Source organism: Trachurus japonicus, chromosome 5, assembly GCF_045865225.1.
Source record: "Trachurus japonicus isolate A0001 chromosome 5, Traja_1.0".
NCBI classification, from domain to species: domain Eukaryota; kingdom Metazoa; phylum Chordata; class Actinopteri; order Carangiformes; family Carangidae; genus Trachurus; species Trachurus japonicus.
In genome coordinates this window covers 11561537-11585558 of record NC_140911.1, presented here as the reverse complement: position 1 = coordinate 11585558, position 24022 = coordinate 11561537, and the positions used below count along the sequence as shown (strand labels likewise).

The window sequence follows — 24022 nt, the reverse complement described above, 5'->3', positions numbered from 1 at the left end:
CCAAAAAGGGTGCCGTCATCCCTCTCTCACAGCCGGACAACAACCTCCCCCCACACACACACACACACACTTTCCTCTCCCTCTCCTCCGATGTCTCTCTATTTTAACATCACTGCGTCCTGATACATTTTTTTTTGCAGATGTAGGGAAACAAATCTAAAGATACAGTGTTGGTTTGGGGACTCGTGTGTCTTTGGCTGCACTCCACAACATTACGGGATGGATGCTTCTACAGTACGACCTCAGGCCTCGGGCTCGGCATGCGCTCCGGTTATTTTTCTGCACAGCAGGTGGTGGGAGTGGGCAACATATTGAATTGCAATCCTATCATACTTTCCAGCATTATTAATTAATCTTTCATCATGTGCTTATACTGACTGGGTCGTAGAAAGAGGACATTTGCCTCAACATCACACACATGTACACACCCAGGAGCTGAGCTCACGTCCTGGGTATTTACATGACATTTTATTACTATTAAACTATCATTTACATTTTATGTAAACAGGAAATCTGTGGTTCCTTTCTTTGAAGCTCCTGAGCTTTATTCTGCACACTTGGTTCATCATTTATTTACACACTTTCTCGTTTGATGATGTCTGTGTGTGTATTTGTTTCATTGTTTCTTTTCTACAAGCAAATATAAAACCAGACGCAGACGTTAGCACAAACCAAAGTCTTTAATTTTCTCCTCCGACAAACTGTGGACAACACAGATATACAAGATAGAGGTATCCAAACATGTCAAATAACAATATTTATTAATATCATTATTGTAACATTAATAACATGGAATGTAGTACTCTCCATTCACATTCTTTTTTTTTACTTTTAGTTTATTTTATGAAACATGTCAAATAAATAAATAACTATATCATCTGTCTCTGATACCTATATGAATATATTCTCTGAGTGAAGATGAGCAAAGAAGGATGGCAGAATGAACAGGCTAAAGAGAAGAATGGAGGGTGTGAGCTTTCTACCTTCCTTCCCATCGACTCTGTCCTCGTACGCATTCGGCTCCCGCTCTCTCTAGCCCTGTCTCAGTCGAAAAACACACACTCGTTCAGCAGAATGTGTTCAAGTGCATGTTTGTGCGTGCAAAATGCTGACACTTTCTTTGGAATCGGACACAAGCAAAAAAAAAAAACATTTCTACCGTCTCTGACTTGAAACTGCTTTAATTTGCTGCCTACCCTTTCTCCTACGAGTGAAGTGGGTTAAAACAGAATGATGACAACAGGTAAATCACTGCATCAGTCACACAGATGGCTCTTTTTGTTATTTGCAGGTCGGTTTCATGTCTCGATGACAAGACACACACACACAAGACAGGAACATCAAGAAGCACCAACGGCAGGAAAAGGAGAAGGGGGTCCGCTGAAGGCCAGCTACTCCGAGGAGAGGAGAAACCTCCCCCCTCTTCTGTAGTCCTCCTCTTTTCCTCCACAGTTCATTGAAAGTGTTATTTTGTGCCACTGTGTCTGGATGTGTGTGTGTGTGCGTCGCGTTGTTTAGTCTTTAGGCTGTGCTGTGGTTCTCCAGCTCGGAGATGATGGTGATCAGGTTCTGGAGACCGAAGATGTAGCCGCTGTCCTGGCCCTCGTGCACCACGCTGTCCTCGCGGTAATGTCTGCAGGTGGTGTGGGCAAAGTCTATCATCCTCACGTCCACCACGGGGCTGCGGGGGTCCGAGCGCGACATACGAGTCTGACCGACACCTGAGCCCCCGCTGCTGCTGCTGCTGCTGGAGCTGCTGGAGCAACTGCTGCTGACGTCACTCGACGTGGAGGAGCTGTGATGGAAACCAAACGCACCTGCTACTTCACCCTCTCCTTCCTCCTCCTCCTCCTCCTCTTCTTCTTCCTCCTCTTCTTCCTCCTCCATTTCTGGTTCAACCTCTACCGCCTCCTCCTCCTCCTCCTCCTCCTCCTCTTCCTCGTCTTCTTCCTCCTCCTCCTCCTCCTCCTCCTCTTCTACTTCTTCTTCTTCAGACAGTCCGTCCTCAGTGCGTCGGCGTGTGTGTTTGCGGTGCGGCGCGCCGTCGTAGATGATGAGCAGCGAACTGGAGTAGAAGCGGTACGACTCGCAGGCTTCCAGGGCGGCCTGCATGTCTCTGAGTCTGCGCAGCACCGGGGAGAGGAGTTCACGTCGCAGGCGCTGTCCGCTGTGGAAGAACTGGTACAAAGCGTCCTTTAAGTCTTGCAGGGTCAGCTTGCGCCCGTGGTACTTGTTCATGAACATCAGCTGGCCCGTATCGGATTGATACACCTGGGGAGACGGAGAAACACAAAGAAGTTAGAACAATTGATTTTTGTGTCTTACTTGGCAGTGAAGGAAAAAAAAGTACAGACCCCCGCCACCAAATAATCAAACTGCTACCAGCGACCCACCTGCATGCCACAGAGACGGACTCCTATCGAAGCTGACGTGCTCTGCTGGCACTTGCGGATCTGCACAGCCTTCTTCTCCTCCGTGGCGTCATCTCCGTGCTGCCGTGTGCCCATCTTCAGGTCCAACACACATGGCACCGTGTGCCGCCATGTCAGGTTCTCAAGCAGGATGAATTCTGGGAAGTTCAGTCAAGGAAGAGAGTCGAAAAACCACGCCCTCCTCACACACTCATTACAGAATCTAAGCTTTTCTGTGCACTGACTTCTATCCTATGTCTATGCCGATGCACAGGCATGTCAATGTCGTAACAAGTAAGTGCTGTAGAAAAGCGACAAGACAAAGACACTCCTTTCTCACTAATGACTTAGTGTTGAGGTGTCCTGGTGGCAACTGGAACTGTGTCTGGCCTAAAACCCCTCAACAATTAATCCTCTCTCTGTCTATTGTGACTCTGAACATAGGCAAATAAAATAGTCTTCAAAAAGAAAAACAGCAACGGGGCATTTGTCCGTCAGTGAAAGGATACTGTACTGGTTGCGGTGTTTAGCGTTCTCCTTCATCCTCTGCAGTTGTTGCTGGTGACATTTGAGACTCCAGGGGTTGTGTTTGAGCTGCGGGACGGCGTTACTGTGACTGCGCTCCAGTCTGCAGTAGAGCACCTCAGCCTGCTGCAGCCACTCCAGCTCCACGTCCTCCTTGTGAACGCTGCAGACAGCAGAGAGGGAGAGATCCAGTTAGTTATGACTGTGAGTTAAAGTTGAGTATCTGTGTAGTCGCTGGTAAACTGTTACATAGGATGTGAAGTGGAGCCTGCACACGGACTTGCATCCTTTTGTTATGTAAACCTGAGACTGTGACCCTCCCTCTGACTGCCTAGGACAGGGTTCACTCGCTCGCTGTATTTAGAGACTGTTTTTCCCTCAGGCTGTATGTGTAAGACAACGTGTGCGTCATCAGTCGATTAATGTTCAGACAAGAGCTTTTACAATTCATGGAAAACTTGACATTGCTTTAAATATACTGTGGTTGTGTAACACTTCTGCATTGATCGATACATCATCTTCAGTTCAATAACGGTGTGGAAGTGACTCACTTTGCCCCCCCACCATCTACTTTATAATGGTAACAAGTCCCTGAGTGTTGCTGTTATCTGCGCTGGGACATGTCCCTGCATCTCACCTCTTGTCCTTGTCTTTGCGGGAGTGGCGGCTTCGGCCGTCTTTGCCGTAGTTTTCGGTTTCCACGAGCAGCGACGAGGTCACCATTTTGCCCCATTTGAGCATCTTGCTCTTGGGCTCGCAGTCGACCGAGGGGTCTTTGTTCTCCAGATCTGCTGCCGGGTCTCTGTGGAGCGGGTAGGCGATGAGGCACAGGTTCCCTTCTTCATCCTCCTCGAAGCTAACGGACACCACACCTGAGACAGGACACAGAGGACGGCAGAGAGACGCCTGTTAGACATCGGTGTCACGGAGCAGTGAAGAGAATGTGGTAATCAAAACAAGCACATCAGGCCTTATTCATATTCCTCCTTAACAGTTATATTTAGAGAGTGGCTTTTGTGTACGTCCCACATCTCTTCTGAGACATTCGCCCCCGAAAAAATACTTGAACAAAGTGACGAGAGAGAATGGGACTGAGCTCTCAGAGGCAACACAGAAATAGACAGAATGAAAGACCAAAAAAAGAAGAACAGAGGAGGAGCTTGTCTGATGGAAATACACAGAAACAAATCAATCTCTCTTGAGCAGGTCTAATTCTAACAAGCACACAATAAGGTTGGACAAATAATAGGCCAAACACAAATAGTGTGAGGATTCAAAACTTCAGCCAGAATTCTGTTTATTTATCACAGTTTTACCACACAAAAAAATGTGTTTTACATTGCAGAGTAGAGTACACATCATACAGACAAAATGAAGCATCACCCACATGTGCAGTGAAAAACGAATGATGTATGATGTAGGCAAGGTGCTCACTTCAGCAGACAAAGAACATGACAAACAAGCCAGAATAACAGCAAAAATTCAGCCAGCTTACATTACAATTACATTAACTCAAGCTAATTTTCAGTTTCCTCCTTCAGTATCATTAAGCCACACCCTTCCCTCCTCAGTTTGTCATAATTTGGCTGAAGGAGAAGCCATGATTAAGTGGAGGAGAAAAGGACAGAGAAAGCACAAGACAATCAAGATGAAGAGGTCGAAAAGCTGCCATGAAAAAAAAATCCTGGCACAGTGTAGAAAAGAGAGGGATGATAATCTATTTTAATATCACCCCATGATCTGATCACATGATTTATTTTTTTTTTGTTGTATCTCTGTGTTTCTGAGGTGAACTGAAGCAGGGCTTTTAGAACAATCAGAGGAAAGTGGCGGCCGTCTGTATCACCTTTCACTCCTCTGCTGGGGACACAAAGGAAACAGCTGAACCGGCCCGTGATAACATTAAAAGGGGACGTGCTGTGGTCGGAGGAGATGGAGAGCGATAAAGACACATTGCTAAGCTTCCTGGGACCCTGCAGATTCTTGTCTGTCCTCTATACGTCGGCCTTAACGATGCTACTCACCTCACTGCGGCCTTGAACCCTCACAAAACCTGTAGATCTTGTTGAAATATGTTTGACATGTATATGTGACATGAAAAACGAGTCTGTGTTTGCTAAAGTCACTGTGTGCGTTTCATTTTTGAAGAGGGTGTGGTGGCTTCAGTCAGGTTCGAGGACCAATCTGCAGAGATCCCAAGACATTGCAGAGCAGACCTGTGCCGATGATGACGTTTACAGCTGCGGCTCTGAATGAATTTCTGGATGGCAGCGACGGAGAATCTGACAATGTATAATTTTCAACCAGAAAACTAAAATGTCCTCACACCTGCTCGCCTCGACTTACCTGTGTTGGTGCAGCCCCTGCAAACAGGACACAGAGTTACCGTGGCCTGTTTGCAGAGGCCCACCTGCAGTCTCAGCAGCAGCACCCTCCTGTGGAGCAGTTTGGTACAGGCTGCTGGAGAGAACCCGTAAACAACACTGGAGCAGGTGTGGGGACCTCTGTTCCCTAACAATCCTATATTTACACTTTACGTAGAACCTGCAAAAATGCTAAGCGCGTTTGCAACACCTGTTTTCACTGACTTGTGCCAATGGTAATAAACAAGTAGAGAGATGCATAACAACACAACACGACACAACACGACACAACACTGGTTAGAAAAGGCAGGTTTTCTTTACCTCTGTACTGGGGGGTGAACTTCCTCATCGCGGCCGGCAGACTCTTGTAGAACTGATGCTCGCGGGGAATCAGGGGTTTGCAGATTGTCTGCTCCCCGAAGCGCAGGACGCAGGAATGTCCCCCCACCTGGTGCACAAAGGGCTCAAGCATCACCCCTTTCTCCATGTAGCACTGCTGGTGCTGCAGCTGATGCTGTAGCTGGTTCTGCTGCTGCTTTTGCTTTTGCTCTGCATTCATGGCCTCCTGGGCCTGAGCCTCCACGGCCGGACTCATCCTCCTCTGGCCCTGACCACACTACCGCGGGCATTAGCCTCCTAACGCACGCACACACAATGCGGTGGGGGCCCTATCTGGCAGGGACACGCTCACTCACGCACAACAGATCCGCAGAGGACTAGTCCTGGCGCCTTGCATGAATGCCGCAGGATTTTTGCAAGTTGTTCCCACAATGCCTTCACGGGTCTTTGTTGTTACGAAGATCTGCTTCGTCTGTGCTGTCAGGGATTCTGCTGATCGAAAACAAAGAACAGGAAGGAGGAAGCAGGGGAAAAACAGAACAAAAAACTGAGAGTTAGTGGGTGTTTATTCCTTTTCAACTCCTTGTCTGGTAGTTCTTGTAGCTGAGTAAAAAACAGAAAGTCCTTTTATGTCCTTAAAACGTTGAGGTTTGCACTAGTGCTGCAGCGGTGGATAAAGCAAACAGAGACAGATCCTGCCCGTGCCTCCGCTGCAGCCTGAATGCTCTCTAACAGCTGAGAGCTGGCTCATGACTGGTAAAGCTCTCACAAGCCTGACACTGGGCCCGCCCCGTCACAAGCAACCCACCAATCAGGAGCTTCCAAAGCAGGTTGTTGGGTGGTAACCCCTCGAGGGAGAGAAGCAAGCAAACAAAGATAGTGGTGGGAGGGGGGAGTCTGAGGGAAGGGGGAGAGGAAAGAAGAATAAAAACAAGGAGGGAGGGTGAAGCTGAACTCAGCTGTTTTTCTGTCTGTGTGACAACAGCGTTTAACAACCTGAAAGAACAGGCAGCAGAATTTCCTCTTGTGAAACGTGATGTGGAAGGAAAGGAATAGAAAAGGGGGAGGAAAGGAACACAGAGACTGTCATGCAATCCAAAGCACACTAACACACAGCTCACAACGGACTTGCTAACTATATAAAACCTAAGGCCTATGATACAAAGCAAGCTCAAAATTCCCTGAATATATTTTCATCTGGCTTCATTAAGCATAAAAACTGCAACCACACTGAGCTGTCACTCAGAAGAGGTCATCACCTCGATAAGTCAAACTAACAAAAAAATGCATTCGAAAAATGCAAAAACAAACAAACAGATAAACAGATCAGGATAAAAATAACAGAGCTGCAGCTGCCAAATGTAGGAAGGACAGACTGCATAAGTTAATAGGCTTATAATATCACTGCCCCATAATTAGGGCACAAGCAGCAGTTTTGACTATAATTAAATTTATGTTTTCCATTAAATCAATGTGTTATTTCCATGTCCTCTTCTAGCATGTTGGACAATTTTAGCCTCATTCTTTCAGCTAGAACCCGGGTGATGTAAAATAAACTGAAAATAAATATAAAAGCATTCAATGATTTAATGCTTCAATCAGTCTCTGTTAGACAGCACACAAATAGCAGCCAACAGGATTTTATTATATATAGCCGATAAATAATTACTCGATTTATGTTCAAAACTGTAGATCAACACAATATCCAGGGAACTTGGCAATATGCTTGACATACTATGCATTGATCTTTTAAATTTTTAACTGTGGGATAAAATGTTTTGTTATAATATTGTCTGCCTGTGTCTTGTTTTGTAATTGTCTATTGTATACGTTGTAGTTGTGAGGTTTTAAAGTCTTACTGCACTGTGTCTGTGTTGTGTAGGTACCTGCCTTGGGAATATGGATGAAGTAGAAGATGAAGATGTAAATAGGAGAGGTGTTATGAAGATGAGGTGGGGAGAGACGGGCTGACGTGAGAAGGATTGCTGAGAGCTCGTGCTGTGGCCAGACTGGAAACTATAATCCTCATCTTGCACCCTCCCGGCCCTTTTTGACACAGATTATAATAGCAGGCAGAATAACATCTGATTAAACCAGTCACTCGCTGCCGTCTACATTCATGTGAGTCCAACTTTAAACCACTAGTGGGGAAACTACAACTCTGACGAGTTTATGGTGTAAATTTATTATCACTAAAACACTAAAACATACTATCCTCCTGAGTTTTTTTTTTGTTTATATATGAGTGTGTGTGCACGACACGTACAAATGCGCATGTGTGCATGTGTACTGTACATTAAGTTGGTTATGCAGGGAACAGAGTCAGAAAGCCCAGCACTAATCTCTCTAATCCTGCCTCTTGGAACACAAGGGGAAAATAGGCCATGATGAGGAAGAAAGAAATAGCCGCAGTTATACTTAAATACATATACACATATGTTTTGTGTACATAAACATAAACAAAAACATAACCACAGCTTTGTTTTTTCATGGACAGAGAAGTGGGGTTGGGCCTTACAACTCCTCCAGGGCATCTCTAAACATGATGTCCCTGCTCTGAAATCTTTTTCAGTGAGCGTCTTCATTAATAGACCACTCTAACAAGAAAACAAGGGCTCAGCAGTGAAAGCTCCATCCTGTCACCTTTCATTCCCTGTGATCACTTATTTTTACTTCAGTCCAGGTGAACACAACAAACAACAGAGGTCTTGTCCCTAAAATATGCAATCACAGAGAGCTGTATAAGACAAATAGTTTGCAATGTAAAGAGACCAATTTTGAAAGTCAGGATAACATTTAAAACATTATAATGATACAGAGTTCGAGTGACGTAAGGGAGGAAAAACACAAATGAACTGCTCAGAACAGAACATGCAGAAAGGACTGTAATAATTTGCATCCACCTTGAAAAACAACACACGCTATTTGAAGCCGTAAGAGTTCAAGCGCTCATTACATCTCATCGACATCCACAAGCTCACAGTCCAGCTGGCACGGACAATAGGAATCATCATGAATGTAATAACTCAAACAAACAATAGATGATTTATGGTACGAGCAGTAAACCTTTGAATGACTGCGGAGGAATTTAACAGGCGCATGATGAACCGCTGTAGCTCACACTAGAGAAAGAGTCCAAAGGAAATGACATTGAGAAACAGAAAAAAGAACGGGGAGAGGGATGTGAAAGCCATGACCTTGAAAGAAATGGGCCACGTACGGCATGGGGCAGTTAGCATGGGGCTTTTCACAATGCCACTCTGGCGCATGCCAGTCGCAATCTCATGTGCGGCCAACAGAAAGTTGGAATCCAGCACAAGAGACGTGCAGAGAGGAACGCGGCTCCTGACAGGATCAGAGCTTTTCTAGCCTTGACAAAAGCAAGAGGACAGAATTTAATTAGTCTATCAAGACACATCAATGAAGCAAATTTGCCGATGAAACCAGTGAGAGTTTAGTCTCCTCTATGACAACAAGAAAGATTCAGGTCCAATTAGGAAACTAACACTGAGCTGGCTCCAGAAATGTCCATATTAAAAATGTATTATTAAGTATACTAGAGAGTCACAAGGACTGTTACCTTCAAAAAAACCTAGAGATGCTCACAGTTGAGGTCACTGATCCAATAATAGTTAATACATTTACAGAGCTGAGGACTGCTGCATTCTTACATACCAGCATCTCAGCTACCATTATTCAATGCTCATCTGCAGCTGTTGCCATGCAAATGTTATGAACAATAGTAAATGGACTGCATTTACATAACCCTTTTCTAGTCTTATTGACCTATAAAAGCACTTGACAATGTCACATTTATGCCAAATTCATAAACTGAAGGAACAGCCATCAGGACTAAATAGGGTTCAAGAACATTTGGATGAGCCACGGCCACCAATTACGATGCAGTAATTCTGATGGTTTAATAAATGACATGTAACTTGTTAGGAGGGAGAATACAGCGTCTCTTGGTTGAAAAACAACCTTGCGAGATTAGCGCCGACCAGCACCGTGACACAAGCGTGCCCTGTAACCCATGATCTCTTGTTTATGACAGATAAGACTACACAAATATACACATCGTAACGTCGTATATGAAATATAACGTTGTGTACCGCTCTATTGATTGTTTTCTCGCTGGCTTCGTTGTAAACAAATGCACATGGCCGGGAGGAGGGTTGGCAAAACAGCGGAAAAGCATAGTTCCCCTTTAAGGAAACAGCAGTTATCGCTAGATGAGCTAATTATCAGCAATTTATCGCCAATAAAATTGCTAATAAAGTCTTGCAGCGTCTATTTTTATAATAACACTTGGATCCATCTTTATCCTTGTAAACATGACTGAGTGCTAAACACTAAGCCTGCACATCACCTGCATTACAATAATACTCTACCTTAAATACCTTCCAACTGTGCAATATGATCTGCAATATATTTAGAGATTTATTCTGACTCACAAGTTATACAGACAACTGTCTCAACACCCTTGCCGTGATCAACACGTTCACTGACATCAAAGGGGTCACTTAGCAGATTTAATCTGTAAGCTTTTATCTGTCAACAACAACAACAGTTCGGCAAAGGGGCCGGAGTGAGAGCAGGTAAGTCACCGAGGTTATCAAGTGGGTCGATGTTATATTGAATGAAGGCCGCAGCAGCTCCAGAGGGCTTTGCAGCACGTTCAGGCGTCCTAGAAATGTAATTGGCAGCTAAATCTGTATTAAGACGACCTGCGAAGAGGGAGATGTTTGTTGGACGTGAGGGGAGTGCAGGAAGGAAGGGTGGGTACAATTTGTCTTTTGCCCTTGTGTGGCCATGGACATTGGAGGAGGAGACTAATATGGAGGTGTTGAGTGAATTTAGATGTAAAACGGAGTGGAGATATGGAGGCATTAGAGAGGTATGTGAAGGGCAAAGTAACAAAGAGCATGAGGGTGCACCTCCAGTAAACACCACAGAAACTTAAAATAACTTCATACATTCAGTAAATGTCTCCAACAGACATTGTGCATCTTCTCAATATTTTCCCTGGTTGTTTTGTTGTTGTTTTTGTGCTGTTGACCTTTTCTCCTGTGAGAGCCTTAGAAGATTTAGGGATGAGATGAATAATCTGAATGAGGTGGCACGAGTCTGGATTTACCTGTCTGATTTACGCAGTGGCCAAGGAGATACGTGCGTCGACTCATATTCATGTGCATATTCATGTGACATGCATATTCATGTGACATGCTCACAATTCATGAGCATCACACTCGCAGAAACAGAGCAACACATACGCAACAACAGCCACATACAAACACAGACAAACATCACCACCACCAGACATCAAAACAGCATCCTCACACAAAAACAAATTACTACGGTCACACACTAACACAGAAACACACCCCGCCCCCTGTTGGACCGGACACCTGGCGCGAGGTAAGTGGAAAAAGGCTGATCTTACCTGTGCGGTGATTTGCAGGGTCATTTTCCAGACGGATCACCTCACATCACGCCAGATAAACCCACTAACCAAATCCTCATGGGTCACCAAACACCTAAGCCCCCACTAAAAATACCACACGCTGTCTGCAATTCGGGCTGTGGAGTGGCTATTAATAAGCGCAGTGTGCCCCATGCCAAGTGAAAGAGACAAATAAACACAGGGGGGAAACAATTCGGTGGCTGCCACCATGTAAGTCACCGCTGAAGTCACATAGCTGCTGTCCAAACCCTGTTGACAGTTCCTGTCTATACCCTCAGCATTACAACAGCACATATGTGTCAATTCTGTCTCCACTGTGCACGTAAACACATCTAGAAACTTGTATGACAGAGATTTGATCAAATGCTGGCAATGATGATAATAATATGAATAAAAAATCTGTTTAGAATACTTATTTGATTGCATTAAAGCCTGTAGATTCATGCCATACATGGTATAACTTTGACCACTCAAGAAGGGGCAAGACTGCCTCGTGGTGTGACAACTGTGCATGCCTGCGTAATGGATGGGGGTTTCTGTATGAGGTCATCATCCCACCCGTATACACACACACACACACATACACACCTATCCTGGACCAGTTTCCTGTCTGACATCTCTAGTCAGTTCCTGCAGTGGGAGCATAAGATGTCAAAAGGACAAAGGAAAAGGAAACGGAAAAAGGTGGGGAGATAAGGAGAGACAGAGTGGATAATGATGAAGGGAGTACACCAGGTTTTTGGCCCAATCGCTGGCCTAATTAACTGGTAAATGAAGCGCACTTCTAAAAATATCCCAATGTCCTGAATAAATCAGTCTTTTACATGATTTAGTGAGCTATCCCTGTTACCAATATTGTTAAAAACCTGTCAATTAAACTTGATAACAATACTGAACATTTTCTATCTATCTATCTATCTATCTATCTATCTATCTATCTATCTATCTATCTATCTATCTATCTATCTATCTATCTATCTATCTATCTATCCATCCATCCATCCATCCATCCATCCATCCATCCATCCATCCATCCTACAGTCCTTACATATAACAAATCCAGATAGCTGTTCTGAAGAAAAAGGGAAAGTGCAAAAGGAAACTGGAATCTAAGATACTGGAGGTTCGTCATACAGAAGAAGGTGGAGTCTGTCTGAAACAAACTTTGGCAGGACACCAAAGATGAAGATAGATGATAAGGAAGATGGGTTGCAATTGAGAGCAATGTGATTTGGAGCAGGCTCGAAAATTGGGGGGAGGGTAGGATTGGAGCTGTGAGTGCTAAGAGGAAAGGGGACAGAGGACTTAATTAGCCAGTCATTTAGAGCAGACTGCCAAGAGCAAGGGGCGCTCTCCCACATGGTCTTTATATTCATGCTAAGGAGTTAGCTGGAGAAACCCTGTCTATATTGATCTTTATGAATTTAAAAAACAATACCGGCTTGACAAGAAAATAGGATCAACTATGCCTCTCAGACTATATAAGGACATCTTCCTTGCAACCCCTAATCCAGTCCTGCGCCAAAGTTTGTGACTGGATAGTGAGTCATTGAATTAAAGGAGTACTTATAAAGCTATAAGACTCAGCGACACTGTACAGGAAACAGGGATGTGGACGTCACGCACTTCCTGGATTTTAAGCTTTGTCACATACTTGAACTGTCCACACTTCTAAGAATCATTAGACAGAGACTCAGCTGACTTCGGTGACGGTCCATTGATACAATGCAGCTCTCGTCTGAAGCAAAACAGCTAAACCGGCTCTTACACTGCTGATGGAGTACAACACACCGTGGTTTAAATGCAGAAAGGAAATGTTCTCCATGGACTGACAGCAATGTGAGGCAGAAGAAGTACTGGATTGAATAAAATGAGGCCCCTGTAGTGTGATTTTTTTTCTGTTTTTGACACTAATGTGTATCAAATCGGAAAAGTGTACTGTACAGTCACGTCAAACCTTTAATTCTTATGTTGTTTTGGCTCTGTCGCTCTCCTTTTCCATGGCCATTTGGCCGTGTTCCCTCTCTGCAGCTGAGGAAGGTCAAAGACGATTGGCTCACCCCTACTCTTTAGTTCAGTTTCTTGGAAGTTACATAGATAGCACATGCAGAGCAGTCTCCTCTCCACCCTGACAGCACTATGGCGTGGTTGCAGAAAAACCTCTGGCTGACTGCCTCACACACACATACAGACCGTGCTCAAAATCACATCTGCAACTCTACTTTGAGGAAAACAACAAGTTATTCTCATCACAAAATGTGGCCAACAGTTGTGCAGACTATGAGAAGAGAGGAGTGAGTGGGTCTTTCCACGAAATCGCAGAGAACAAGAGGAGTGTCAGAAACAGAAACAATGTGATGTAATTGTTTCTGCTCTAAAATTGCTCTTGCTGATATCGCCAAACATCAGCCCATAAAACATGCAGTCAGTTTAGCGAGATAGTATGCACATGGATTCCTTCATGTCAGACTAGCCTGGACGAGGCAAGGCTGCGGGCAGGTAAAGGTTAGGTCAACCCAGATGCCTTTTAAAGTGTCCCTGTGACTGGCAGGGACTTGGGTTACATTGTGGGAGCAAGTGATACCTGTCAACATATCAGTATCACAAGCCCAGAGTCAGGCTCCTAACTCTGCTGTATTGGGGCCGAAGCCTGCGTTCTGTTAGCCCTGACCATAGGGCCCTTGACAAAGTTGCATGTCAACAATATTCAACACCTTGTCCACGGTTTAACATGTGACAGCAAGGAGGACACTTGAAAGCGTGCCAGCCCAGAGGAAAACACAACATGTTGCAGTGGCAAAGACCAAGGCCAGCGGTGGATGTGTTTGTTTTGAATACTGTGCCTTGTGGCTTGTCCATCCAGCAGTAATTGATTTTATGAATGGATAGTCCATAGCTTTCTCCCTACGTTTTACATCCCTAAAGATTACACAGCCAGCACTTTGCCATTATTAAATTTACTTTACTTTATTTGTTTATTTGACTGGGACAGTGCACATCAATGTACATATAAGAACATGTAAATGTGCCGGATTGTAGCATCGATGCTAATTTCCATCCGGAGTCCCAGAACATAAAAACAATACAGTAACAGGGGAACACAGTTATATACACGACATGACGAAGCAGACAACAAGGTAAAAAACAGGTCAGATAATCAGGCCAGCAATGGAACCTGGACAGTTTGGGAAATAAAGTGCAAGGTGCAAAGTGCTGGGCCAAAGTGACAGGTGCTAAAGTGCAGGAGTACATGGGTACCAAGTTGTATTGCACGGTGCCCTAAAGTGCACTCAGTTTAAAGTGCCAGGTGTATTGCATTGCATGGCGCATCGGATTAAAGTAAAAGTAAAATTAAAGAATGACATGGTATGTTATCTGCATATTATAGCAACTACACATTCTATCCATCCATGTTTCCAAATCCAATCACACTTCCATCATAAAAAGTATTATACTATTATTTTATTATCATAAAAATAAGGGACATACATAAAATGTGAGTGCAATATGGGATCGTGCAATTCAGCGGATTGAATGGTTGGGTTGGGTGTTTGTTTTTTACTCTGTTTTGTTAACATTATTTATTAGCTTGCTATTTTTTAATGTTCTTTTACAGTCCCTTTTGTATTTATCTTGATGTTTGCACCATCTTGTTTGGTATTTTTGAAATTTCGTTGTATGCGACAATGACAATAAAGGATATTCTATTCTAAAGATGTGTTTAATAATTGGTCAAACCTCCTTTGGCAGCAGTAACTTCAAACCATCCGTTCTGGTGGCTGCTACTCAGATCTGCACAATGTTTACGAGGACGTTTGGCCCGTTCTTCCTCCAGAGCTGCTTCAGCTCAGACAGTTTCTTAGGATGTTCGATGTGAGCGACTCTCTTCAAGTCATTCCACAGCTTATCTATTGGATTAAGGTCTGAACTGTGACTAGGTCATTCCAGCAGGTGGATTTTCTTTGTCTGGTCATTCTCACTACACTTTAGAGGTGTCCCACTAACCGTTAATCGCTGTTATACAACTGGTTGTAATTAAAGGAACAAACTATGCAAAGATTAATATATTTCCAGAAATAACAATTGATTTAAATGGTGCGTGGTTGTCAGAAGAGGATGAAGGGGTGGAGAGAGGCCTGGATACTGGTGATATAGGTGTAAACCTAAAGTAATGTCTGGACAAAGTAACGAATTAGTGTGCAGACCAGGTATATGTTTGTCTGTTGCTAAGCGACAGTTCCTTATTGGCTCCTGAAAACTTAGAGCTACCTGTTTGTGCATCCTGCCAGCCGTCAGTCAGGGGAGGATACTCCCATATCTTTGTTTACTAGACTGGATTGTTCTCATCTCAAGACTGTCACTTTGTGGGGACCAGTGATCTCTGTGTATTTGCTGAGACTATTTGCAAATGCTGCTGAATGAAAACCACAAAGATAGGCCTGAGTCTTTGTCTTTTTTGGATTTCTACAGCACCATGATCTGAAGAGAAAAGCAAATCAAGTCTCAAACAAGCACAGGAGGCTTTGTTACTTACTACACTGGTCTGACCTCCATGTGGATGAGGAGAAACTGCTCTTAAAGAAGAAGATAATAACATGTGTTGTGGAGGAACTGTTGCAGTGTTAGAGAAGCAGAGTAATCAAAACAGGGGGCTCTCTAGTCTACTTGACACCTCGAGCTGTCACGTTACAGGGTCTCATGCTCAAGTTGGTTAGTATGTGTGTGTTTGCACACTTGTTTGTGGAGGTTTGGTCATGTGTGTGCGTGCATCCTTTACATTTCTGTACCTCCAAAGTGTGTCAGCTTCCGTCATCCTGTCACCTCAGGTGAGGTGACCGATGGAGGGCTGCGCATATCCTTTAGCACGTTGACACATCTCTCACACCAAATATAACTACACACACCTCTGTCGCCATAAATAACAGCACTCATACACCTTATCACATACTATAAAAAGCTGGGCAATGACTGACTAAACACAATGGCATGCCCGGCTCCTCAGTGTAACTCTCCAAACCAAAGCTCTTTCCAGACACTCACATTGTTGTGCCTCGCCAAAACAGAATTTGGATGCAGTTATTTCTTACCCAAAAAGGACAGGCCACTGATAGCACTACACTGTCAAGGCCTGTGCATCTCTGTCTGTCTTTATAAGGATGGGACAAAGCCGTTCTCATAAAATAGCCAGGCGTTTCAGATAGCAAGCAAATATAAAGACAAAATGGTGTTTGAAAGGAAAACTGGATGGGCTAAGATCAGGAAAGGAACAAGGAAGAACGAGACCCACGTGGGACAGACTGGGAGAAATATGAACCCATGGGTTGAAACCTGACTTCATCATATTAGAAGAAATGTGATCATCATGGTGAGAAGACGAGCAACTACTTCGTCCAGGACACCTAATACTGTAAATCAACTCAGCATGCATGCAGAAGGCATACAGTCACAGCCTCAGTTGACTGCTACCCAGATAAATATTAATCCTTGGAAAAAGCCAGCGCACGTGCAAAAACATAATACGGTAATATAAGGCTCTAAGACAGCGTACAGTTACTGCAACTCAGAGGTTTGGTACTGACTGACCTCAAGTCCATGGACTCTTTGACACACACACAAACACTGTGCCACACACATGGATATGCACCTGAAAGTTAGAAAGTCTATTTATTGTGACAGGAAGAGGAGAAGCTCGGGGCTAGCAGGCACGAGTCGTGTGCTACTGTGGCACTCTGCTGACTGACTTGACTCTGCTGTTCACTCTGCTTGCAGGGCAGGCTGCATCTGAACTCAGCATCTCAGTAAGGAACGTAAACATTCATAAAAACACATTGGAAATAAGTCCTTCTCTGGGCTTGTGTTCAACAACACGTGTTAATTTGTGTTGATTTATCCCTTATTCAACCTGCTTTATATGGTAACTTTACAAAACTGAGGCACTAAAAATATATAATTTATCTTTTTTTAGAGCAAATACACAAAGAACCATTTCAATGATTAATGCAAAACTGCAAAAACTATAAGCAGATCATCAATGATTTGTGTAGTTAATGCAGCCACCCACTACTATCAAAATGCAGGATGACTCACCTCTAGTGTGGTGAAGTTTTTTGTGGCATTTCAGTGGGGCAGCAAAAGATGACTGGGACGACACATAGCTTCACTATAGCCCCCAGGTAGGAAAACAGTGAGGTGATTTATAGTGCGGTCTGTGATGAAATGCATGGTGTGTTTACTGTGTGTGTGTGTGTGTGTGTGTGTGTGTGTGTGTGTGTGTGTGTGTGTGTGTGTGGGCAGAGATGTTGGCAGCCGATACGGAGCCGAGTGGGCTGTGTTCGCAGCAGTGCAGCGTGTTTCTGTGCCATAGACAGCTCTGCACTGCAGTGCTTGTGTGTGCACGTGAGGAAGAGCGCACATGTCAGAGGATTACAGAGGAACCCATCCATATCCCCCTCTGAAGACCCCCCCCCCCACCCCCCCATCCCCCCTCCCTCAGACAAAATCTACACCCCTTGCTGCACTAATGCAGACCTCATTTCTATCCCTTTGTCAAGTGAACATCCAGACCTCAATCTTTCCCTAAATGGCAGCATTTATCCCCCATAATAACACTTCATCCTCTCAAACCAGTGGCATACACAGTAGTCAGATGTGATGTAGACAACATTCAGTCAACTACAGCTGATACGTAAAGAAGGAAAGTTTTCTGGACACAATTTGATCTCGTCATGTACTTTTTCCTCACAGTGTTTCTCCACTGCTGTACCCCGACTGACCTCTCTTTCCCCAGTTCCGTTAAAATTTAAATACCCTCGCTCTGTCTCTCATTCTCCTAAACTAGAGCTCTGTACCTGGATAGTGATCAGTGCAGGTGATAGACGAGCAGGGTGGTGGAGAGGTTGCAGAGACTGCTGGGGTTTGCGGTGGTAGTGCCTGGGGATGGTTTCCTGAGTGGGTGCTGATGGGTAAGCCTGGCCTGACTGAAGGGCACCTGAGGTGAGAAAAAGGAGAAAGCTAAATGGTATAGCCTGCAAGAGTGCTGAAGCTTCTTCAACTTAACACTGCCATAAAAAAAGTGCACACTTGCATGTAGAATATATAGACACACAGCCCCCCCCCCCCCCCCCCCCCCATGATTCATGGGCTAGACAAATAACAAGTGTTTTGGGAAAGCACAAGAATAAACTGCAACCAGATTACAACTTGGCCACTCCTGTTACAAGATTTACAGGAAAATTTGTTATCACAGAAAGAAAAAAAAGTAGCAAAGAAGGTTCTTCAAGGCCCTTGTGGTTACTAACACCAAGCAAAGGCCGACCTACATTGTGACATTGAACTGGTATGTGCACAAATGGGGGCGGTATGACACCTGAATTTTAAAAGGGATACTTCACCCAAAATAGATAATTCAACAATTTTCTACTCACCGTCATGCCAACGAAACGCTTTTGGGGGTCCGGTTGGCAACGGATTTTCATATAATGGCGTGACATGAAAAAGTTGTTCAGAAAATTTTTTATTTGATCTCTGTTTTTGGCCTTGTTGTAGCAGTAGCTCCTAGTGTTTACATCATACATCCAATGGTTTACAGCGACAAACGAACATCTCGCAGCAAATCTTGTGCATCTCACGTAGCCACTAAAAACAGAGATAAACATTTTTTACGAACAACTTTTTCATGTCGTGGCTTCAGGACAGTTGGGTCAGTACTGACGAGAAGTATGGAGGTATTTGGATGTTTCATAGTGTGTGTTTTGGCCGATTCAAAATTGAGCACTATCCGCCGCCATTACTATATGAAAATCTGTTGCCAGCCGCAGCAGCATGCACAAAAAGCCAGAGAAAAAAAACAAAAAGACACTGACTCGTGAGTTGTGAGCTGACGGTGAGATATTTAGTGTGGCAGCCGCCACCAAATTATCTATGCAGGAAAAACCCTGTACATATATGATTTTAAGAGAAAATACTATATCGTATGTATATCGTTATCAGGATATAAATTACCTATATCGGGATATAAAGTTTTGTCCAAATCGCACAGCACTACATGACGGTAAGTAGAAATTTGGTGAATTATTGATTTTGGGTGAAGTATCCCTTTAATATAACAATATAAGAAGCTTGCACTCTTTATTGAGGCCACACAAACCTCTTCTTTTAGTTCCTCTCTGACTTTAGCCCTCTACCACTGTAAACACCAAAACATTTTAAGTTTCTGCACTTATTATCAATTCATTACTCGATGTCATTAGTATTGAATAATAGTGCTAAGTAAGCCAAATGGCATCACAGGCTACAAAAATAACTCACTCAAATTGGCTCCACATGATATTACATTATTAGACTTGGACACGCAGGTGAAACTCAAACAGAGGGTTATATGCAAGTGATTCAGAATCAGACCCACAGTCTTTCCCCCTATTGACGTGTTTGTGAGGCGTTTATCTCAGCCATAAAACAGGGCATCCCGACTTTCTCTCGAATCCATCTGCAATGTCCCACTCACAGAGCCAGGATGATATCTGGCATCCAGATGCTTTCCTCACTGGCTGCCGGTGTTTAGTTACAACATAATAGAACAGCGGCTCACTTTAACACCCTAGTAGGGACGTTTGCAGAACAGCTACACATAGGACACAGTAGCAGGGCAGGCCGCTATATCTGATCTGGGATGCTGGCTGAACACTGCAGTCCAAACTGGATTTACGTAACTCTAATTTGACCTGGCCTAGTGACACCACACCTGAGACAGGGACAGAGACAGAGTGAGATGGTGGTATAGGTGGAGAATAAAACCCAGAGGGAAGACACCGGAAAGACTGATGGCAGAAAATAAAACACAAGTACATTCGCTGAGCGAGAAGACAGCCAAGTGAGGATTAAGTGGGGTCTTGTCCTACCCGAAGATGAACACTTCCGGCTTAGTGTGTTGAAGGACGACTCCCTGTGGGCTCCGTCCACCTGCAAAACATGCAGAATCACATGAAGACCATGAGAGTTATGACTGTCATATGTTGCTAAACAAAGGTCAACAGGATTAAACACATACTCAGGCACAAACAAAAACCAAAACCCAAAAATAGAAATGGCTGTTTCTATGCCACTGACCTCTTCCACCCTGACAGGCAGCGTTTCACCATGAAGGAGTTGCTAAAGTGCTCTTCTCCAGAGGCCAAACCCCAAAACTGCACTCTCAATGAGTCAGTAACAGATTAGAAATTCACTCTGCCAAACTCTCACATGCCCAGTGGGAAGGGAACAGTATGTTCCCCAAACACAGCAGCACACATAAATGAATAAATGTGTCAAACAAGGCATAAAAGGTGCCCGCGTGTGCATGATGTACACACACACACACATTGAGTGCAGTCACGCACAAGAATTTCAGAAAAATGTGATAACTACTAACAAGATGCAGCACATTAATGGGAACCCCCTGAAGTGGTAATTCTCTATTCAGGATGTGCACGTGAAAATGCAGCTGGAGACTCCACAGAGAGAAAATAGGTCCTACGAGGGCAGAAATAGATAATAGAAGACCAGAGTGGATAAAGCAGCACCCCAATTCTATTATAGAGCAAGAAAATAAATCCTCATAATACAGAGATATGAGAGAGAGAGAGAGGTTAAAAGTGTGCAGAGACACCGGAGGGATCAGACGCCAGATGGACACAGATATGGATTGTAAGTGAACTGGCAGCGCCAACAAGTGCTTCGACAGTCCACTGACAGAGGTTAAATATAAACTCAGTAATCCCTCAACAAAGGGGGCACTTAATGAGTCTGCCTGGATGGTAGGATGTGAGGTAGAGGGAGGAATGTAGATGGAAACAGGCCAGGGTTGTGCCACGGCAACTCATCAAGTGGAACGACTTCATACTTAGCGTCCTCTCAATGACAAATACCACACTCTCGTTCTCTACGCCCAACTGGTTTCCCTGGCACAGGCCGACCTATGGAGGCCGAGGAAACCATGCCTCTCTCTCAAACTGGGCCCAGAGCTACTACAAAGGCAAATTAAGATGGCGAGGAGATTATCATATGAAGTCTCAGGATTAAAACTCGTCACACTTTCCACGGCTGGGAGATGGTGACTAACTGGCAAGGTCCAGTCACGTAGCAGAGCGCTCGCTCGCCCCGACAGTCACCCTGCTGGATCAGGGTAAGTACCTGAATTATTCAGTAAGGTCAAAGAAGTGCAGCTGGCTCCAGGCCTACGCCACGCTTTGATACTTAGGCCTCAAATGAGGCGCCAGTGGGGTGTTACTTTCTCTGCACACCACATCCCTGATATGGTTTCATCTTATGCATATCCATGTCAAGTGTCTCTTTCTCTAGAGCTCATTGGGCCAACTACTCGTCGTCTCAGTGTGACCTCATACACTTGGAAGTCAAGGATGTGTCCATGTGTCTGTGATAATAAAAAGTGCATCCTATATACACAGTACACAAAATCACAAATCAGCCTGGATACATTAAAACCATGTCATTAAAAAAGCACCCTGTTTGGCTTTTTCAAGCTAAAGCCCCTAAATCCCAGTTAGCACAATGCCAGAAAAAATGGCAGTGTGTATGAGCATGTGTAATAAGAGCTCTCACATCAGACCTCCGGGAGATTAACAGGGGCTGAATGACTGAGTGCAAGAATCTGCATGCCATTAAGCAAGCAGACAGAGGGACATGCAAGCCGAAGCCCTACTGCAGCTCCAGTAAGGCAACAGAATAAGACGAGACACAACAAAGACAAGAACTGCTGCGATGCTGCTGACATTATGTGAAACTGGCAATAAGAAAGGTCAAATTTTGTTATGCAAAAATACAAATGACTGTGCCATCTCTTCAAATATTTAAAAGTGCATACAAGTCAATGCCTAACCTGCCAAGCACGCTCACGCTGTGTGCTTTGTTACCAAGCACAAATTCATCTTCCCAAAACAGAAACCCTGCAATAGCATAGGTATCGTATCACTTTAATGGGAACAGCATTTACAGCCTCTTTTCTCAAGTAAAGTACCATCCCGTCTCTTCTATTTTAATCGTTTTTATGTTTTAGAGTGTTTCTAATTGGTCTGTCAACCAGGACGAACTGCCAACAGCCTGATCAACATCATAATAGACAGGTTGTTTGCCTTTGTCGGTTTCAGCCAGAGGCTAAACAGAGCCCTGATACAAATAAACAACACACACACCACTACTGCTTTTAAAGAGTTAACTTTGTTTACCTTTTACTCTCCACCTCGGCATATGACCTCACCGGGGGTTATGCCAAAGAGGAAAAGAGCCACAGCAAGTTGGTAATCATTTTTAAATAAGCTTTATTTGCTCACTTGTGATGTTGATTATTAAAGACTTATTCAATAGAAAACAAAATGTTGTGATCTTAAAAAGCCATTGATTATTTATATTTCTCTTTTTTGACATTGACTCTGTATGTCTCTCTGTATTCAATCATACATACGATTAAACATTTTACAGTGAAGAAAGAAATTGTGCAACAGAAAATGAGAAGTGCCTGTGAAATATGTATTCCTAAAAATTTATTTTCAGTCAGAAGACAGCTTGTCATCGTTCATGCAACCACCTGGCTTAAGTTTCCAGTGACAGAGCACTATCACAGCAAGGGGGGAGGTCAGCCCAGCCCGTCAGAAGCCACTTGCGTGAGGGGGAATCCTCTCCATATCCAGTGTTATGTAAGTGCTAAAGAATAGTCCTAGCCATAAGAGGAGATCCCGGGGCTTTCAAAGGTCTCATGTGATGGGAGTATGTTCTCTAGCTGAGGTGAATTTTAATTTTTTTTTAAACTCCAGGATCCAAATTCAGCCTCTGTAAAAGCCACATGTAGCTAGTTTGTCATTTGAAACCCATTTAGTAGTAGTTACCCAACTTTTAAAAAAAAATCTGTAGTAAGAATATGCCAGTATGTAATAAAAGCTTGTCTAGAGCTGATGAAACAGTTAGTCAATTAGACAATGAGTTGATTAAAAAAATAAAAAAATGTTTAAAAGTAATTTTGTAAGCAAATTTTACAAACACTTAGTTTTCAGTTCCTGCAGTGTGATAACTTGCTGCTTTACTCGGTTTTGTGTGATTGTACTTTAATTTGTTTACAGTTAGGACTTTTCTTCTGACAAAAAGGTGGTTTGCCTTTGTTGTGTTAGGCACTGGGAAATTGTAATGGATGAACAGTTTTCTGTGTTTTTCAACTGGTAGCTTACTCAGTTACCATAGTAGTAAAATTGAGATTGTGATACAGACACTGATGATCCTCTGACAACAAAATAGAGTCTCATGTGAGCCCAGTAAAGACGTTATGTTTTAAAGATAAAGGTTTAACAAATAGCTCTCGCTCACACGTAAACAGTCTCTCCTCAATAAACAGTGTTTGACTTTGTATAACCACGCTCTGCCTGTTTGATAACCGTATTAATGTGTCTGTCTCTTCACGCAGCCCCTAGCATTAATTTAGACGGCAGCAGACTGCTCTTTAAAAGCACCGAGCCGTTGATGCTAACGTTATTCACAGCACCGTTAACACCGCTGGCTGGCTGGGTGACTGTTTCTCTTTCAACGACATCGCATTTCAACCGAGCCACCTGTCACCTTATCTCACAGGATAGTCGTGGTAAAGTACAGTTTAATTCTCTAAAAAATAAAAATGTGGCTGCAATATAAAAGTGTAATTTTCTTTAATTACCTCTTCTTCCACCTCCGCTTTTCGGCTTTTCAGTTGCCCACTTCGTTTTCAAGTGTGCATTTTCCGGTGTCGGTCGAGGACGCTGATTGGTCCGCTGTTGCGGAAGTAGCTGTTTGGATGTCATAGCAACAGCGGGGTGGTGTTGAGGGAGGGGGCTGCTGAACATGGATCTCTAGACTTCTACTGACACGAGTGAAAGTTGGTTTGGCTGTGTTGTACTTTTATAGAC

General features: G+C 43.8%; 2 protein-coding genes across 4 annotated transcripts in view; one reads left to right on the top strand and one right to left on the bottom strand.

The window, feature by feature from the left end:
• Window positions 1–24022, top strand: part of LOC146987151 (RNA-binding protein 38-like) — a 212487-nt gene that overhangs the window by 111425 nt on the left and 77040 nt on the right. The gene's annotated exons all lie outside the window — the stretch shown is intronic.
• On the bottom strand, window positions 662–23881 carry LOC146987164 (inositol hexakisphosphate kinase 2-like). Of its 3 annotated transcripts, XM_085776190.1 has the most exons (8): window positions 23794–23881; window positions 20000–20060; window positions 17951–18090; window positions 5621–6127; window positions 3574–3808; window positions 2921–3099; window positions 2394–2569; window positions 662–2271 (listed from the first exon to the last, which is right to left on the bottom strand). In XM_085776190.1, the coding sequence occupies exons 4-8, from the start codon at window positions 5892–5894 to the stop codon at window positions 1522–1524; spliced, it is 1614 nt and encodes a 537-aa protein (XP_085632316.1). In that variant the 5' UTR covers window positions 5895–6127; window positions 17951–18090; window positions 20000–20060; window positions 23794–23881; the 3' UTR covers window positions 662–1521. The 3 variants fall into 3 exon arrangements, with proteins under 3 accessions (XP_085632316.1, XP_085632317.1, XP_085632315.1); XM_085776191.1 differs by lacking the exon at window positions 17951–18090 and having other exon boundaries at window positions 23794–23850; XM_085776189.1 differs by lacking the exons at window positions 17951–18090; window positions 20000–20060; window positions 23794–23881 and having other exon boundaries at window positions 5621–6368.